Genomic DNA, 19,988 nt, shown 5'->3' on the forward strand with positions numbered 1-19,988 from the left:
TCTTACCCTCCTCTCTCCATTTCTCTCTGTCCTATCCAACAATGAACAACATCAACAATGGCAATAATAATAACCACAACGAGGTTACAACAAGGGCAACAAAAAGGGGGAAAAAATGGCCTCCAGGAGCAGTGGATTCATGGTGCAGGCACTGAGCCCAGCAATAATCCTGGAGGGGAAAAAAAAATTGGGACTGGGCAGTGGCGCAGCGGGTTAAGTGCACATGGTGCGAAGTGTAAGGGCTGGCGTAAAGATCCCAGTTCAAGTCCCCAGCTCCCCACCTGCAGGAGGTTCGTTTCACAGGCAGTGAAACAGGTCTGCAGTTGTCTTTCTGTCTCTCCCCGTTGTCCCCTCCTCTCTCCATTTCTCTGTCTTATTCAACAATGACAGCAATAAATAATAACTACAGCAATGATGATAAACAAGGGCAACAAAAGGGGAAAAAATAAAAATGCTGAGACTTAACAGAAGTAAAAGATGTCCCAGACCCTTCAAGCCATGATAAAACTCTTCCAAAATCCCAAGCTTACAGGACAGAAGAGGGTGTGCTGACTCAGTGTATGCCCTGCCCCTCCTTTTCTGAATGTGCATCTGGGTTTCCTAGACTTGATGATCACTGTTCCAGGTAACTTTTCCCAGAGAACGAGAGACCGTGAGAAGGAGAGACACCATAGCAACAGGCCTTCCTCTAGCACACTGTGCCTCCCATGTGACTCTGTTCCAGGCAGCTTTTCCCAGAGAACGAGAGACCATGAGGAGAGACACCATAGCAACAGGCCTTCCTCTAGCACACTGTGCCTCCCATGTGACTCTGGGGTTTGAACCTGGGCACTGCCTTGCTAGTAGAGCTCCCTCTACCCCTAATAAAAATAAAAACAGATGAATAATACACATTTGGGGAGTTGGGTGGTGCATGAGGTTAAGCACACACAGCATGATGCTCAAGGACCGGAACAAGGACTTCCCACCTGCAGGGAAGTCACTTCATAACTGGTGAAGCAGGTCTGCAGATGTCTCTGTCTCTCCCTCTCCCTCCCCTCTCAATTTCTCTCTGTTCTAGCCAATAAAAATGAAAAATGGCCACCAGGAGCAGTGGATTTGTAGTGCTGGCACCAAGCCCCAGCCATGACCCTGGAGGCAAAAAAAAAAAAAAGTAGTAATTCACATTTGTTGGCTAGAATACTATGTTCCCCTTGGTGGAATGGAAATGTATACTATCATTTCTATGCTTGATACAGTTCATCAAATGTCAGCTTTTATCATCCAAATGGTAAACCAATCCTAAGGACTGTCTTCATCCTGCATTTATACTTTGATAACTCACTAAATTTTGGAAGAAGTTTAATTGCAAGGACATGGGTTCAGTTAACTATCTCTCTGCTTACTGTCCATCTAGAATCATAGCCACTCAACTTACAATAAGCTGGTATTAATCAAACTGAAGGACCTCTGTGGTCTTTACATCTGGGGATATGTTCTAGAATCCCAGTGTGAGCCACTGCTTCCTGCCTCGCCCTGAGGCAGAAGGCACCTTTAAGTGTCATCCCTAACACCAGGAAGTCCATTCTCCATGGCAGGCGGGAACTGACGAGAGTCACAAGGATCCTTTGTGACTTGCTATCAACCACCTGGAACCTTGGCTGAGAATGTGTGGCCCCAAGAGTGCTGCTTTTCACTCCCTTGGGCTTCCTTAGGACACCAGGTGAGCACAGAGCACGGAGGGGGTGCTCTACTCCTGATGGGAAAGCTGACTCCACCAAGATTCCCAGCAAGCCTCTCTGACCTACCCTGCCTTCTCAGCGTGTGTGTGTGTGTGTGTGTGTGTGTGTGTGTGTGTGTGTGTGTGTGTGTCCCAAAGATAAACCTGCAAGTGTACTGCCCCTAGGATGTCGCCTTCCAACCTTAATGATTCATGAGACATATCACCTGGGGATCCCCGTTTGTCAAGCCAGACAACACCCAGTTTAAATGTTATATACAGAGACGTGCCCACTGCTGTTCCCATACATGGTCAGCTATTTAGGAAAAATTTACACCTACGGACAACAAACACCAAGACAAATGCAAACACTAGGGAGGCTTTGGGTGTGGAGAGTTCCTATTTTACACCAGTGAGTATGGCCACACACATGGACGAATGGTTTTCACTCATGCTCTGATGGGGAGGTCTTGGCAACACAGGGGCTGTGAATACGCCTGCTCTCCTTTCAGGGTCCAGAGGGGTCAGTTTCAGGCACCGAGATGTCTGGGGACTTTGGGTCCAGATGGTCATCTTAGTCTTTCTGCACTTCTTTATCCCTCTGTGATGAGCCAAGTTCAAACGCTGGGAACTGTGACGTCTCTGGAGCCAGGATGTCAGAGAGAAAGTGGATTGCACCAGCCATGCCTGCAACATGAACATGGATCCTTCATCAGACAGTGACAGAGAACAGTGTCCTTCAGAGGGCTGTGTGGATGTGGGGAAGAGTGCTCAAGGTTTAAAAATAAAAAGACTTCACTTAAAAAAAATTTTTTTTACTAGTCACTGGCAGGTTTTAAAATTTAAAGGAAATTTGGTATTTAGTTTTTAATCTGTGTCTTGAAACTTTAAGCTGATCTCAAAGTACTACTACCCAAAAACTATGGCTGTGTCTGCCACTGTGACATTTAGATAGACGGAGCTTTCTCAGACCCTCTATATCTTTATTTCAAACACAAAGTTGTATTTTATGTCTTTTTTAGGTTTTCAGAATATCATTTTGAAATGACTTTATTTCTGGCAGTCAAAACCTCCACAAATCAAACCTACCCCAAAATCACAGTGGTAACCCAGCACTGAGCTTTAAACTGTTTAAGGAGGAATCATTTCATTTCACTCAGAACACGGCCTTCCCTAGTGGGCTTTTGTGTATCTGGTTTTTATTTGAACATGAAAGTTATACAAGACAGTAAACACTCAACTTCAATGTCCTTCTCTGAGTTCTGAAGTTGCCTCTGCCTGTGTAGACCAAACCCCATCAGGACTGCCTTCCCGAAGAAGCTTTTCTTTATCCTTCCACACATGTCAGTGTGGATTTGTTTTATCTGTTTCAGAAGGATACTGAGTAGAGCTACAGAGGACACGGCTGTGTGAGTGGCTTCTTTGTCAGCCTTTCAATGATTCATTCATATTTTCTGGGTGCCAGTAGCTGTCTCCCTAAATTGACACTGTTCCTGGTCTTCCTTCTAATTTTCTGTTTGGAGAAAGGGCTTCAAAAGACTATTTTAAAAGTTCTGAAGATTTCTCATATAGCAGAATGCACTAGAAATGGACAGTGACCTGTTATGTGCCCTCAGCTTTTGTTGACTTTTCTAGAGTTTTATTTCTGATGAGGGGGGAGGGCCAGCAGATTCACCTGGATAAAGCATTTAAGCAGGAAAAACTCTTCTAGGGGCAACCTTCCAGTCTAACAAAGACTCTTCTACCTACATAGCCACCACCATCTGGCAGTGCTGCCGGCCAGGCTCTTGAGGGGAACAGAGGGCAGACACATCTGATAGTGTCCCACATGTACATGCAAAGATCTTTACCTACCAAGTCTTTGCATTTATTGTTATAAACTTGAATGAACCTGATTTTAAAGTTGAGGTGCTAGTTCTGTCTTACCTTATGCAAATACATCACATATGACAATCTGACAATATGAAAGAATACAATTTTTATTCTGAAAGACTTTTTCATTATTATTTCTATGAATAGTCATCAAAAGATCTTACCCTACAAAAGACGATGGCAAATGCTCTATTTTATATTCATATTTCTACTATGTGGTTAAAAAACATTACCAATAGTAGACACAAAACAGGTCATGTCACTATAAATAATTCAGACATCAAAAAAGACTAATCAATGAGTATTATGAACAGTCTTGCACATACAAATTTGACCTCATAGATGAAATGGAACACTTTCTCAAGAATACAAAGTACTTAATTCCACTGGAAATAAAATAGCTAATATAACAGTCTTAAAAACTAATAAACAATTTTAAACTTTAATACTCCCCCCAAAAGCAATCTCTTCCAAGGACTCTCCCTATCATTTACATTAAAATGAACACTAATTATTTTACCAATGAATGTACATCTCTTTTGGAAAACAGGAGAAGATAATTATTAATATAGTTGATTAGGCAAGTACCATCTTGATGTCAAAACCAGACAGAAACAGTCCAAAAAGAGAAAACTATACACCAACATCTAATGCAGAAAAATACATTTGACAAAATTCAGTGCAATCATTTATTCCTTCTGAAGCTTATTTTGAATTAATGTCTGATACAGTTCTAGAGCAGGCTTTTATCACTGTACCTTAACATCTTTTACCCATTTACTTTGAAATTACTTATACTCTTAGGCTACTGATATTAATAATTCAGATTTCTTTATATGGCAATAAACTTAAGTAACCAGGCTTCCTGTAATCAGTCAATATTATGTACCTAACATTACAGATAAAATACCATGGAGTAAATATCTTGTCTCTCACTACTGAGTGTAAGCATCCTGCATTCTGTAACGTGTACTTCACAAAAGATCTGAGAATACTTGGAAAACATTCACAAGGATATGAACTAGATTAAGGTAAAGAGACTCGATCTTATTTTAAACAATGAACTAACATGTTCAGATATCTCACAGTTGAAGAGCTACTACTACCCAAGCCAGATCAAATGGCACAGTGCTCCTCCACAGAGACTGGAGACCCAGGCCCACAGATACAGCCACGCACTCCACTTCTTCTCACTTACCTTCAAAGAGCGAGTAGGGCCTGTCGGGGATGCGGCAGCCATGTGCACCATAGTCGAGACACCACTCTGCAAACTAAGAAGAGAGATGGCTCCTTAGGTGAGAAGGCAGCCCATGAGACACAGCAGTAGATTTGCCAGGAATCAGTGAAAGACTCTGGGTGGTAGAGAGGCAGGAATACAGGCTCATCAGGGGAGCAACACTGCTCTCTTGCCTGTCCTCACTTACTAGGCTGGGGGCAGGGAAGACTGAAGTAGGAAACACATTTCAGCCTGGGCCTCTGTCCTCTGCAGGTGTCTACCCTCTGTTCCTCCAGGTGACAATTCTGAAATTAACTCCAAACACTAGCCCTATGCAGATCCTGAACTCTGCCTATTGACCACCTACAAACCCAGCTGCTGGCTCCCTGACTAGAATCTCTGGCCCCATGTGGGGAGCACCTGCATGAGGGGCCCCAGGCTTTTCAGCCCCCAGTCCTGCCTCAACACCCCTCTTAGGGTAGGAGCTGCTTTCATATTTAACAGATGTTTGCAGTCCAAAATACATAGAATGCATCATTTGGGGGGCCAGGCAGTAGTACAGGGGGTTAATGGTACATGGCGCAAAGTGCAAGGACCAGTCAAAGCGCAAGGACTGGTGCAAGGATCTCGGTTCGAGCCCCCGGCTCCCCACCTACAGGGGGTTGCTTCATGGGCGGTGAAAAACATATCTGTAGGTATCTATCTTTCTCTCCTCCTCTTGTTTTCCTGTCCTCTCTTGATTTCTCTCTGTCCTATCCAACAATGATGGCAGCAATGGCAATGACGATGATAAACAACAAAGGCAACAAAAGGGAAAAAAATAGCCTCCAGGAGCAGTGGATTCAGTGGTGCAGGCACCCGGCCCCAGCGATAACCCTAGAGGTAAAAAAGAAAAAGAAAAAAAAAAAAGAATGCATCATTCATAGTGTTGTTGATATTCAAGTGTCACTGTAGACATTTTGTTGTGTTTTCTTCTCGACTTTTTCCCTTGTCATACATATACAACTACATATTGTGAAATGTGTGTGATAATCAAGAACAGTAGCAAGCACTGTACTAAGTCTTCTGTGTGTGATTTATTTTCGCATTTTATTTTTACTTTTATTTAGTAAACACAGACATTGGGGGGGGTTGGAGAAAGAGAGACATCTGCCGACCTGCTTCACCACTTGTGATGTTTCCCTCTCCAGGCAGGTACTGGGAGCTTGAACCCAGGTCCTTGTTCATGGTAACATGTATGCTTACAGGTGCCACCACCTGGGCCCTACACATTCAGTTCTTATTTGGATTTTTTCTTTTTTTTTGAGAGACTACTTGGTGCTAGGCACAAGGTACCTGCTCTAGGTACTGATAGTGACATGACAAGTAAGACTGTGAAGCTTATAATCCACTGGGACAACTAACTCCAGAAACAAGGAGACACACAGGAGTGACAGACAGATCCTTTCAGTGGAAGAGCTCAGAGGTACCCTCTAAGAACATCACAGGGGACCTAGTGGTGGTGTGCCTGGTTGAGCGCACGTTACAGTGCACAAGGACCCAGATTCAAGCCCCCAGTCCCCACCTGCGGGGGAAAGTTCTGAAAGTGGTGAAGCACGGCTGCAGGTGTCTCTCTGTCTCTCTTCCCTCTCTATCTTCCCCCTTCCCTCTCGATTTCTGGCTGTCTCTAACCAGTAAATAAAGATAATAAAAAAGAAATTACAGAAAAAAGAACATCACAGTTAATCTGGAGTTGGGATGGCATGGGATCACCATTTGAATTTTAGGAAAAGAGCATTATGGGGAGCAAACAACAAATGAAATGGTGGGTAGTGTGCTATGTCGGAGGTTGGGCATAAACGAGATGCTGAGGAAGGAGCAGCTGGTGACAACCTGTAAGCGTGGGGAGGAGTACGGGTCTTATCTGCGGTGCGGTGAGAGACCTCTCTCTGCAAGGCCACGAGGAGCACGATGTGCTCTGTCTCTACTAGGATGACTGGAACACATTTAGGGGAGGATAGCATGTCTTCTCTATTTTTACAGACAAGGAAACTGGAGCTTGACTCAAGTCACCAAGTGAAAGAAGAGCACAGGTGGTGATTCTCCTCAGGCCATGTGCTCGCAAACCTATCTCCAAACACCTGCTTTGTAGAGTAGGACCCCAGAGGCCAGGCTGTGAGAGAAGAAGCAGACAGACCAGATTTGGAAGAAATTGGGTAAGAGAAGAAGAGCTGTATTTCCAGGCTTTGTGAATGTTCGGGAGTGACAGGATTGGGCAGAGGCGTCCTTACCTTGCAAGCTCGGTACAGGTACTTCTTCTCCTGTGTAAGGTGGTACAAGGACAGGAAAGAGTAGCCATTGCCGGCTGTCCCATGGCAGATCCCATAGCCCTTGCGGAGCAGACCGCGCTGCCAAATCACGTCACTGCACTCCATGGCATCTTTTAAGTATTTCTCCTCCTTAAAAACCTGAGCAGTGAAGAGACAGAGCGGTGCCAAAACAGATGGATCCAGTAAACAGCAAAAATGCTTCAGAAATCAGAAAGCCTAAACCATAGCACAGAACCTGACAGTTTCATGCTAGTCATCTATTTTTGCCTTCTCCCCCGCCTACTTTGTGAGTTTGCAAAAGTTAATTCCAAATTTTTCTAATAAAAAAACTAAAGCTACCAGATTTTTGTTGTTGTTATTGTTAAGACGTCTTGTCCCAAATAAACCCATTCTGTGCTTTCTGGAATGTACAGTCTGTAGCTATAAAAATTCTGCTAACTAGGGCTGGGTGGTGGCACCTCAAATCTGGTAAGAGTGTTCATGCTATGATACACAAGGACCCTAGTTCAATCCCCCAGTGCCCACCTACAAGGAGAAAGTTTCATGAGTAGTGAAGCACTGTTGCAGGTGTCTTTCCCTCTCCCTCTCCCCCTTCCTGTCTCTATCCAAAATAAATAAAATAAAATTTCTGCTCATATAGAAGGCAATCGAGGGGCTGATGATTCCATAAAATTGTCATGTCAGTTAAGAATATTCAGTCCGTGGACTCAGTGACATACCAAGACCCAGGATCAAGTAGGCCTGGGCTGCAGGACACAGGCAGAAAGGCACTGTCTTTGCTGTGTAATTTATATAGACAGTGGCAGAGAGAAGAGCCCAAAAGACAGATGCCAGCAGGAGGAAGCTAGCTGTCTGTGTTGTCTCTTTTGATTCCCGCTTACATATTTTCCTTATATTTCATTAATTTTGTTCCCCATGTCCTTTTTCTCAGAATCTAGCATCAGTAAACTTTGCCTGCATAACTCATCCCATTCTAGTGCAAATGAGTTTTGGACAGGAGAAGTCCAGGGCCATTAGAGATGCTCTTCTGGGGGGTGATTCGTGGAATTCATCTCCCTGATTTACATTATTTGATTTAGTGTTACAGTCATAGGATGACTGAAACATTCTGAGATATCAGACTAAATTATAAAAGACTATTTAGAATATTTATTATAATTTTAATCACAAGGGAAATTAAATTGATTCAGGATCTGGCTATATTGTTTTCTAGTAGAAATTTGATTTCTCCATTGATTCTATGTATCTGACAAAACTAAAAGACTAGGAGTCAGGCTGTAGCGCAGCGGGTTAAGCGCAGGTGGTGCAAAGCACAAGGACCGGCATAAGGATCCCGGTTCGAACCCCGGCTCCCCACCGGCAGGGGGGTCGCTTCACAGGCGGTGAAGCAGGTCTGCAGGTGTCTATCTTTCTCTCCTCCTCTCTGTCTTCCCCTCCTCTCTCCATTTCTCTCTGTCCTATCCAACAACGACAACAATAATAATAACTACAACAATAAAACAACAAGGGCAACAAAAGGGAATAAATAAATAAAATAAATATTAAAAAAAAAACTAAAAGACTGACCAATCACAGTGGACACAGCCATATACTTTACATATGTGAACAACAATCCCAACATTAAATGGTACAAATGAAGATGCATTAAATGAAAAACACAACTGCCAAAGAACCATTCCTTGCTTTTAAGTTACATGGTCTAGCTTAGGCAAATCAACAGTATCCTTCCCACTGTACCCATGTGTATCCAGAGGCTACTAGGACTGATCAGTGAAGAGGTGACCTATTATCTTATAATAATCTCTTAGGTGTAAAAATTTGATACCACATCTATAACAACTTTGAATGCAAATGGTTCTGAATCACCATCGAGTGACAAAAGCACATTTAAGCAAGAAGGGACGACAATGTGAAGTCAAATTAGAAACACACGCACGCACGCACGCACATTTTGTTTATAACACTGCCTCCCACCTTGCTGCAAACTGATGTTTATTTGACTACAAGCCATCACCTTGCTGTCTTCTAGGTTTCCTTTCATGCATCAATGCAACCCCTGTTCAAATACGCATGCACATACATCAATTATACTCGTGATGAACAGTGAAGAAAAAGCTTACTATTTATTTTTAAAACAATTTTACTTATTTTGGAGTCAGATATTGAGAAGAAAGGAGAAGAGGAAGAGGGAAAGGGTGAGGGGGAAGGAGAGGGAGAGGGAGGAGGATGTACTGGGAGAGGGAGGGGGAGGAGAGGGAGAGGGTGGGAAGGGAGAGGGGGGAGGAGAGGGAGAGGGTGGGAAGGGAGAGGGGGAAGGAGGGAGGGGGAGGAGAGGGTGGGAAGGGAGGGGGGAAGGAGAGAAGGGGAGGAGTGGGAGAGGGTGGGGAGAGGGGGAAGAAGGGAAGGGGAGGAGAGGGTGGGAAGGGGGAGGGGGGAGGAGAGGGAGAGGGTGGGAAGGGGGAGGGGGGAGGAGAGGGAGAGGGTGGGAAGGGAGCCGGGGAAGGAGGGAGCGGGAGGAGAGGGAAGGGGGAAGGAAAGGGAGAGGGGGAAGGAGAGGAAGAGGGAGGAGGAAGGAGAGGGAGAGGGGGAAGGAGAGGAAGAGGGAGGAGGAAGGAAAGGGAGAGGGGGAAGGAGAGGAAGAGGGAGGAGGAGGGAGAGGGAGAGGGGGAAGGAGAGGAAGAGGGAGGAGGAAGGAGAGGGAGAGGGGGAAGGAGAGGAAGAGGGAGGAGGAGGGAGAGGGAGAGGGGGAAGGAGAGGAAGAGGGAGGAGGAAGGAGAGGGAGAGGGGGAAGGAGAGGAAGAGGGGGAAGGAGAGGAAGAGGGAGGAGGAAGGAGAGGGAGAGGGGGAGAGAGAGGGGGAAAGAGAGGGAGGGGGGAAGGAGAGGGGGAAGGAGAGGGAGACGGTGAGGGTGAGACACCTGCAGCCCTGCTTCACAACTCTTGAAGCTTTGAGTCCTTATATGCTGTAATGTCTGTGCTCAACCAGGTGCACCACCACTCACCCTACACACACACACACACACACACACACACACACACACACACACACACACACACACACACACACACACTCAAATCATTAATTCTCAAAGGTTTTTAGTTTGCAGTCAAGCGTCCTCAAACAAAACTGAACTGAAAGTTTGATAGTGACACCTGGGTCTTAGACACTGGGCTCTGATGACAGGAAGCACAGCACTGACCTTGTATGCCTGCATCAGCATGTGTACGACACCTGGGGCCCCATGACACCAGTGTACCAGCCGATCTGTCTCGTTGCTCAGTGAAGAGGGGTAGTTTCCAGACCGGAATCTTTTGTGGCGGACATAGTCGATACTGGGTTTCACCATTTCTGTCAAGGTTTCTTGGTCCACTTTTGCTGCTGGCTTTATATAAAGACCATATGGAACAAAATAATTTTATTTTGCTTTAAGGTTTTGAAAAAAAAGTCACTGCATAATGGCATTGATTATCTGGTGTACTGAGGAGTAAGATTATTAGAACTAATCTCATTGCCTGTTTATTTAAGACTTAGACATAATTTTTTGTGTTTCAGTTTTTTGTTCTTTTTTTTTTTTTTGCCTCCAGGGTTATCACTGGGGCTTGGTGCCTGCACTACAAATCCACTGCTGCTGGAGGCTATTTTCCCCATTTTGTTGCCTTTGCTGTTGTTATTGTTATTATTTCATAGGACAGAGAAACTGAGAAAGGAGGGGAAGACAGAGAGGGGAAGAAAAAGATAGAAAGCTGCAGACGTGCTTCACGGCTTGTGAAGTGACGCCGCCCCCCTCCCCCACAGGTAGGGAGCTGGGGGCTCGAACTGGGATCCTTGCACCGGTCCTTGTACTTCATGCCATGTGCTCTTAACCTGCTGCACTACCACCTGGCCCATTTTAACCCTTTTTGATATTTGCAGATGAAGTTCAAAGGTTATCTGCTAGAAAATTTCATCTTGCTCATGAGAGGTTGGCAGCTGACTAGACAAGGTACATTTTATTTTACTAAAAGTCCACCTCCTTAGGTGGAAACTTCATCCAAAGTACCTCATGAACATATCCCAAATATCGTCTGTCAAATACCTGAAGACTTTTGCCATTCCAAGTAATCAGAGGATTAACCACTACAGACAGTAACTTGATTTTTTTTTTTAACAAAGACCACAGTAGCTTAGTGTAGCATCCATGTTGAAGACATGCTCAGAACACACACTTTAACACATGAACAGGCAAAAGCATCCATCACAAAGACTTAGGGGGGCTGGGCAGTGGTGCACGCAGTTAACTGCACCTATGACCATGACCAAGGATCCGGGTTTGAGTCTCTACACCCAACTACATGGGGGATGCTCCCTGAACAGTGAAGCAAGTCTGTAGGTGTCTGTTGGTCTTCTTTCCTCTCTATCTCCCTTCTCCTCAATTTCTCCCTGTTCTGTCAAGTAAAATAAAAAAAACCAAATAAAAACAAAAATTTAAATTTAAAGAAGGGGAAAAATGGCCACCAGGAATGGTGGATTTTGCAGTACTGGAACTGAGCCTCGGCTATAACCCTGGTGGTTAAAAAAAAAAAAAAAAAAAGACTTACAACAAAGTGCTGAGTATTTCAGATACAGAGAGATGACCTGCAGACATGGAAGGAGGTAAAAACAGGGCCAATATCCACATAATACATGCTCAGCATGTTGGCTGTTCGCTGATGAACATCCTGAATGCCACTGATAACTCACATCTCTATTACTTGAATTTCACCTCAACAAATTGGTTCCAGAAAATAGGAGCAAGTTCTAATGATGCTGAGATTGCCAGTGTCAAATATTTTAATAAGGGAAGTAAAGTAGTAATGAAAGAATAAGAAAATGTGTTTTTAAAAAAGTATTGGTTGCTTTCCCTCATGCCTGCATGGCCGGCAGGACCCTGCATTTCAGCACAGAAGACTGCACCACTTGCTGCCAGCCGGGGGAATACAGCAACATTTAAAGCATGGTTTCTACTGATTTCTTATAATTTTAGCATCATCGAATATTCAAGAAATTGTAAGTCAAACCACTGTAAATTCAGCAGATCTTTCATCTGAGCTATTTCAAAAAGAGAGAGAGAAAGAATGAGGAGTGACTGTGTTGAAAGGGGGGGAGAGAGAGGGGGAGGGGGGAAGAGAGAGGGGGAGAGAGGGAGAGAGGGGGGACGGGGGGTTACCTGTATATTAGATTTCCTGTTTTAGTTTAGAGAACAGCAGCAGGATATGGTTGTTTTTAAAAAGCACTTGAAGGTAAAATTATATGTTTGACTTTTAGTCCAAAACAAACTGAATTTTTTTTTTTTTTATTGCTACCAGGGTTATCACTGGGGCTGGGTGCCAGCACTATGAATTCGCTGCTTCTGGCGACTCTTTTCCCCTCTTTCTATTTTATTTGATAGGACAAAGAGAAACTGGGATAACAGGGGGAGAGAGAGAGAGAGGGAAAGAGACACCTGCATACCTGCTTCACTGCTCATGAAGAGTCCTCCCGGCAGTTGGGGAGTGGGGGCTCAAACCTGGGTCCTTATGCATGGTAATGTGTGTGCTCCACTGTGTGCACCAATGCCCAGTTCCCAAAAAGAATCTAAATTCTAATGCATGCTTCTCTTCTCACTAGCTTTTAAGATTTTCAGTGGTCCGGGAGGTGGCGCAGCGGATAGAGCACTGGGTTCTCAAGCATGAGGTCCCAAGTTAAGTCCCCAACACCATCCCCAACACATGTACCAGAGTGATGTCTGATACACTCTCTTTCTTCTATCTTTCTCATTAATAAGAAAAAAAGGATTTCCAGAAAATTAATGGCCTGAATGAGTATTGTAGGAAAAAAAAAGAAGCTTGATTATTATTATTATTATTATTTTTAAAGTAGGATAAGACCAAAGCAGAGAAGGGAAAGGAAGCAAGTATCCAAAGGCTGGATGCAGGTTGAAATAATATTTGGATTGAGGGTCTCTAACTTTCTGACAGAAGAGCCAATACACTCAGCAGGTATCATGAGTGACAGACAAGAAGGTAATTATGATTGACAAACTAGTTAACAATTCAGAATTCAATTGGTAGCAGGTTGGAATCATCTGAGCAAGAAGAAGTCTATCCCATTCTGAATTTCCAAGGCCCTTTTTTTGCTCCCTGCTTGTTTTCCTCAGTGAAAGAGTGAAAACTCCAAGCAGCAAGAGGGCATGGACAGGTCACAGACATTTAATCTGGCACAAAACTATGCAGAGATATACTCTCAGAAGTGTGCTGCAGGGTTTATGAAGCAGTGTATACACAACCTTGATTCCAACTGGGATCTGTATTTCATACCAGCCGGCTTAATCTGTATAGACTCCATTTCCAGTTCACACTGGATGGACTTCATCACAATGTGGTGGCTGGGCTGGTGCTTCCCCGTGCTCTGACTTACTTGCATTAGCATGTAGTAGATGCCAGTCATGCCATGTGCTGCTCCCACATACTGTTTCCCATGCCACTGGTAGAGCAGGGGGCAGCGGTCCGTCTTCCTCTCGTCCCTTGACAGAGTCTTGCCTGATTCAATAATAGCACCGACTACCTACAGAGATAGTCAAGGCAGGCTTAGTCTAAGATACTTGCAGTTATCCTATCTTATCTTTTTTATTTAATTTTTAAAAAAGATTTATTTATTCCCTTTTGTTGCCCTTGTTTTATTGTTGTTACTGATGTCATCGTTGTTGGATAGGACAGAGAGAAATGGAGCGAAGAGGGGAAGACAGAGAGGGGGAGAGAAAGATAGACACCTACAGATCTGCTTTACCGCTTGGGAAGCGACTCCCCTGCAGGTGGGGAGCCAGGGACTCGAACCGGGATCCTAATGCCGGTCCTTGTGCTTTGTGCCATGTGTGCTTAACCCACTGCGCTACCACCTACTACCTATCCTATTTTATCTTAATTAGCACTAATAACACGTCTTTGCTTTTTTTTAACATTAAAAAACATTAATATTAACATTATTTTTATGAGGGGGGGACAAAGGAGGGGTGGTAGTGGGGAAGAAAGACAGAGATACTAAAGCATTTTTCAGCTTTGGCACAATGGCTGGGAATTAAACTTGAGACTCTGGAGGCTCAGGAGTGCAGTCTTCTCACTACTGCTGTGCTCTCTCTGCCCATACCTTGTTTTTAGATGGGTAGCTAATACTGTTCTATTAGTTATATAAATAGAAACAAATACAGGCAGAGAACAATCATAAGACAATCAATCACAAAATAGAAATATACTAGAAAAGTGAGTCAAGAAAGTTTTAAATATGAACAGTTTATTAGATTCAGTAAAAATAGATAAAGTAAAAAAATAGTCCAGGGCAAGGGTAGATAGAATAATGGTTATGAAAGAAACTTTCATGCCTGAAGCTCCATAGTCCCAGGTTCAATCACCTGTACCACCATAGGCCAGAGCTGAGCAATACAAAATGAAAGTTAAAAAAAAAAACTGGGGGGGCCAGGTGGTGATGCACCTAGTTAAGCGCACACATTATAGTGCACAAGAACCAGGGCTCAAGCCCCTGGTCCCCCATCTGTAGGGGGAAAGTTTCACAAGTGGTGAAACAGGGCTGCAGGTGTCTCTCTCTCTCACCCCTCTCTTCAGTTTCAGTCTCTAATAGACAAATAGAAAATCTTAAAGTCCTAGATTAGTTTTTTTGTAATTGCAATGTATAATGCTGAGGAATTTCTTTAAAAAAAGGCTAGTGGAATGAGGTCTGTAGGGGAGTGGAAGGTTTTAGATCAAAAGATGACAATCAACCCTGGAATAAATACAATGGAAAAGACACACAATGTTTCCTTACAGCCATTCTCTTTTAAAAAAAATTTTTTTTAATATTTATTTATTCTCTTTTTGTTGCCCTTGTTTTATTATTGTAGTTGTTATTGTTGTCTGTCTTAGTTGTTGGATAAGACAGAGAGAAATGGAGAGAGGAGGGGAAGACAGAGAGGGGGAGAGAAAGACAGACACCTACAGACCTGCTTCACCGCTTGTGAAGCGACTCCGCTGCAGGTGTGGAGCCAGGGGCTCAAACCGGGATCCTTAAGCCGGTCCTTACACTTTGCAGCACGTGCGCTTAACCCGCTGCACTACCGCCCGACTCCCCACTACTGCCCGACTCACGCCATTCTCTTTTTGTACATTTGGCAGTACTGCCCCAAGGATCTACAGAGCATCTCTTTTTCTAGGTACAGACAGATAGACTCAGAGATCTGGCCAAGCTCTGGCAATGGGATGTGAAGAAGAAGAAGTAGTAAGAAAAAAACAAAAACGCAGTATGGGTAACTTCTAATGCTTGGCCTAAAAGAAAGGAAGATTTCATATTCATGTTCCACAGCCTCACCTGCCTCAGGGATAAGTGCTCAACTAGTTTTAGTCATTTGGATAAGGATATTGAAGAGCAAACAGAATAGAATACTACTCTGTAATAAAAAGATGATACTGGGATCAATTTTATCATTTAGGATAAAATTGGAACTGGAGGTAATTATGCTAAGTGAAGGACAACTAGGAAAAGAAAATAGAGAACTTAGCTTTTTAAAATTTCATTTATTTATTAATGAGAAAGATAGGAAGTGAGAGAAAGAACGAGAACTCACTCTAGTAAGTGAGCTGCCGAGGACTGAACTTGGGACCTCATGGTTGAGAGTCCAATGCTTTACCCACTGTGTCATCTCCCTGACCACAATATTTATTTATTTATTCCCTTCTTTGCCCTTGTTGTTTTATCGTTGTAGCTGTTGTTGTTACTGATGTCATCATTGTTGGATAGGACAGAGAGAAATGGAGAGAGGAGGGGAAGACAGAGAGGGAGAGAGAGAGACACCTGTAGACCTGCTTCACCGCCTGTGAAGCTACTCCCCTGCAGGTAGGGAGCTGGGGGCTTGAACTGTGATCCTTACACCAGTCCTTGTGCACTTAACCCACTGTGCTACCACCCAATTAGAAAACTTAACTTTCTTAAACAACAACAAAAAAAGAAAAGAAAAGAAAAGAAAAGAAAAGAAAAGAAAACTTAATTTCTTAACTTCACAGTAACCCCAGACAGCCATTAAAGAGACATAAACATTTTAGGCTTGGTTGTTGTTATTTTTTTGGCTCTAGTAAAGTCAACTGAAACAATGCAGGCCTGAGAAGAGTATGGACTGGTCAACTTCCTCCCTTTCTTCCCAAAAGACAGAGAGAAACTGAGAGGGGAGGGGATAGAGAGGGAAAGAGAGACACATGCAGCCTTGCTTCACCACTCATGAAGCTTTCCCCTTGCAGGTGGGGACAGGGGCATGAGCCTGGACCCTAGCATACGGTAACGTGCGCACTCAACTGGGTGTGCCATCACCGGCCCTGAGGAGTATGGATTTAAAAAAAAAAATTCAAAACCAGAAAACACCTAGAATTGCCAAAACCATCTTGAGGAAAAGAAACAGAAATGGTGGCGTCACACTGCCAGATCTCAAACTATATTATAAGGCCATCATCATCAAAACAGCCTGGTACTGGAACAAAAATAGGCACACAGACCAGTGGAACAGAATTGAAAGCCCAGAACTAAACCAACACACCTATGGACATCTAATCTTTGATAAGGGGGCCCAAAGTATTAAATGGAAGAAGGAGGCTCTCTTTAATAAATGGTGCTGGGAAAACTGGGTTGAAACATGCAAAAGAATGAAACTGAACCACCTTATCTCACCAGAAACAAAAATCAGCTCCAAATGGATCAAGGACCTGGATGTTAGACCAGAAACTATCAAATACTTAAAAAAAACATTGGTGGAGCACTTTACCACCTAACCCTCAAAGGCATCTTTGATGAAACAAACCAAACTGCAAGGAAGGCTAAAGCAGAAACAAACCAATGGGACTACATCAAATGAAAAGCTTCTGCACAGCCAAAGAAACTATCACACAAACAAAGAGACCCCTCACAGAATGGGAGAAGATCTTCATATGCCATACATCAGACAAGAGACTAATCACCAAAATATACAAAAAGCTCAGCAAACTTCTCACCAAAAAAGCAAATGACCCCATCCAAAAATGGGCAGAGGATATGAACAAGACATTCACTTCAGAGGAGATCCAAAAGGCTAACAAACATGAAAAACTGCTCCAGGTCTCTGATTGTCAGAGAAATGCAAATAAGGACAATACTGAGATACCATCTCACTCCTGTGAGAATGGCATACATCAAAAAGGACAACAGCAACAAATGCTGGAGAGGCTGTGGGGACAGAGGAACCTTTCTGCACTGCTGGTGGGAATGTAAATTGGTACAACCTCTCTGGAGATCAGTCTGGAGAACTCTCACAAGGCTAGACATAGACCTTTCATATGACCCAGTAATTCCTCTCCTGGGGATATACCCCTAGGATTCTATAATGCCCAATCAAAAAGATATGTGTACACCTATGTTCATAGCAACATAATTCATAATAGCTAAAATCTGGAAGCAATTCATGTGCCCAACAACAGATGAGTGGCTGAGAAAGCTGTGGTACATATACACAATGAAATACTATGCAGCTATTAAGAACAATGAACCCACCTTCTCTGACCCATCTTGGACGGAGCTAGAAGGAATTATGTTAAGTGAGCTAAGTCAGAAAGATAAAGATGGGTATGGGATGATCCCACTCATCAACAGAAGCTGAGAAAGAAGAACAGAAAGCGAAACTAAAAGCAGGATCTGACTAAATCTTTGATACCCTATCTAGATAGGGTATCAAAGTAAAAATCCCGTGGCTAGGGGGAGGGTGGACATTTGGCTTCCCGGGGCAGCGGCGGAGAGGGGGAGGTGGGATGGGACACAGTCTTTTGGTGGTGGGAATGGTGTTTATGTACCTCCTATTAAAGTGTACTCATATAAATCACTATTTAATTAATATGAGAGGGGAAAAATTGATTGCATGTCTCGATCTTTTTAAAACACAGACTGAGTCTTTTTAATACATAGGCTCAGTCTTTGATATGTTGACTCTCTCAAAAGCCTAGACTAGGTAGAACAGAAGCAATCGGTGGCACAGCTATACACAACATGCTGGGTATTATACAGCAAACCCTAACAAAGCAAATTTTCAAAGTTAACCCAATTAGCAAATAATGTGATGATAACAATAACTATCCATTGTCTTCTTGAACCCTAAGACAGCAGGAACCTCACATTTCCACTATTATTTCCCCGAGTCCTGGAACCTTAGGGTAGGGCACACTTTCCTGCATGCTTCTCTCAATTCATATGAAATAATATTGCATCCACTGATCGCAATCTAATCAGCGCAATGATTGCCACCCCGGCATGCTTCACTTCAGACTGTGTCCAGAGACTTCAGGTGTGGAATGACAACCCTTCAGCTTCATCACTTGGGTGAGATCTTTCCTTTCATAGTATTCTCTAATTCCTTTCCAAGTGGTTCACTTCCTAACAAAGTCTCAAAACCTAGATATAGAACAGGTCCCCTGAGATAGAGCATATGTTCACACGTATCCATAAACTAGGGCAAAATATATACCTGAAAGCAAAAGTACACAATAGTCTGCAGTGAGTACCCCCCCCCCCCAACACTTCCTCTCCACTATTCCAGCCTTTAGGTCCATAATTGTTAAACAATTTGTTTGGCTTTGTATGTTAACTCTCTTTTCAGCCACCAGGTTTCAGATGCCAGCATGATGCCGACCAGACTTCCCTGGACAGACGACCCTACCAATGTTTCCTGGAGCTCCGCTTCCCCAGAGACACACCCTACTAGGGAAAGAGAGAGGCAGACTGGGAGTATGGACCGAACAGTCAACGCTCATGTTCAGCCTCATGTTCAGCGGAGAAGCAATTACAAAAGCCAGACCTTCTACCTTCTGCAACCCACAATGACCCTGGGTCCATGCTCCCAGAGGGATGGAGAATGGGAAAGCTATCAGGGGAGAGGGTGGGATATGGAGATTGGGTGGTGGGAATTGTGTGGAGTTGTACCCCTCCTACCAGAGCTGTCAGTAGGCCTGACAGCAGACAGTACCTCTTTAATCGTGGACTCACACACAGTGCCCGGACCAATCTCTGTGTTCAAGTAGAGTAACGCATAGAGATAGCCTGCCCGTCCATACAGCAGCTCATCAGGAAGGTCCGAATCTTGGCAGACAATGTTTCTCTGGAGCTGCAAAAGTCTACCCAACAAGGATTCTGTTTAGACAAGAAAACATCTAGAATACTTGGCTAGAATAGCATGTGCATCACCTTAAGAATGACCTGCTATTTATTATTTGACTTAATGATCATTTAAATAACAGAAAACAACAAAGGCTATTCCACTCAGATGTAGATTTCTATTCAGTTCTTTCTCTTTCTTCCTTCCTTCTTTCCTTCCCTTCCTTTCTTTTCTTTTCTTTTCTTTTCTTTTCTTTTCTTTTCTTTTCTTTTCTTTTCTTTTCTTTTCTTTTCTTTTCTTTTCTTTTCTTTCCTTCCTTCCTTCCTTCCTTCCTTCCTTTCTTTCTTTCTTTCTTTCTTTCTTTCTTTCTTTCTTTCTTTCTTTCACCAGAGCTCAGCTCTAGCTTATGATGGTGTGGGAGATTGAACCTGGGACATTGGAACCTCAGGCATGACAGTCTTGTTACATATCCATTATGTTATCTATCCCGCCAGGTTTTTTTTTTTTTGTCTTATTTTCTCTTAGAAAAAGTTTGTATTTTTGTGAGATAGATCAGGTGGTGAAGTACCTGGTTAAGTACACATATTACAGTGCACAAGGACCTGGGTTCAAGCCCCTGGTCCCCACCTGCAGGAAGAAAGCTTCATGAATGGTGAAGCAGGGTTGCAGGTATCTCTCTTTCTTTCTCTCTCCTTCTCTATCTCACCTTCCCTTCTCAATTTCTGTCTCTATCCAATAATACATAAA

The 19,988-nt window shown here is 43.5% G+C and overlaps 1 protein-coding gene across 2 annotated transcripts in view; it reads right to left on the reverse strand.

Moving 5' to 3' along the window:
* Positions 1-2,082: 2,082 nt before the first annotated feature.
* The window catches only part of LANCL2 (LanC like glutathione S-transferase 2), a 28,970-nt gene continuing 11,064 nt past the window's right edge, over positions 2,083-19,988 (reverse strand). For both annotated transcript variants that reach the window (XM_060171532.1, XM_060171533.1), the window contains 6 exons: positions 19,113-19,260; positions 13,511-13,657; positions 10,296-10,478; positions 7,058-7,234; positions 4,770-4,842; positions 2,083-2,386 (listed from right to left, as the gene is read on the reverse strand). In XM_060171532.1, the coding sequence (XP_060027515.1) occupies positions 2,274-2,386; positions 4,770-4,842; positions 7,058-7,234; positions 10,296-10,478; positions 13,511-13,657; positions 19,113-19,260 (841 nt within the window). In that variant the 3' untranslated portion in view covers positions 2,083-2,273. The remainder of the gene's footprint in view (positions 2,387-4,769; positions 4,843-7,057; positions 7,235-10,295; positions 10,479-13,510; positions 13,658-19,112; positions 19,261-19,988) is intronic.

Source organism: Erinaceus europaeus, chromosome 14, assembly GCF_950295315.1.
Source record: "Erinaceus europaeus chromosome 14, mEriEur2.1, whole genome shotgun sequence".
Taxonomy (NCBI): Eukaryota; Metazoa; Chordata; class Mammalia; order Eulipotyphla; family Erinaceidae; genus Erinaceus; species Erinaceus europaeus.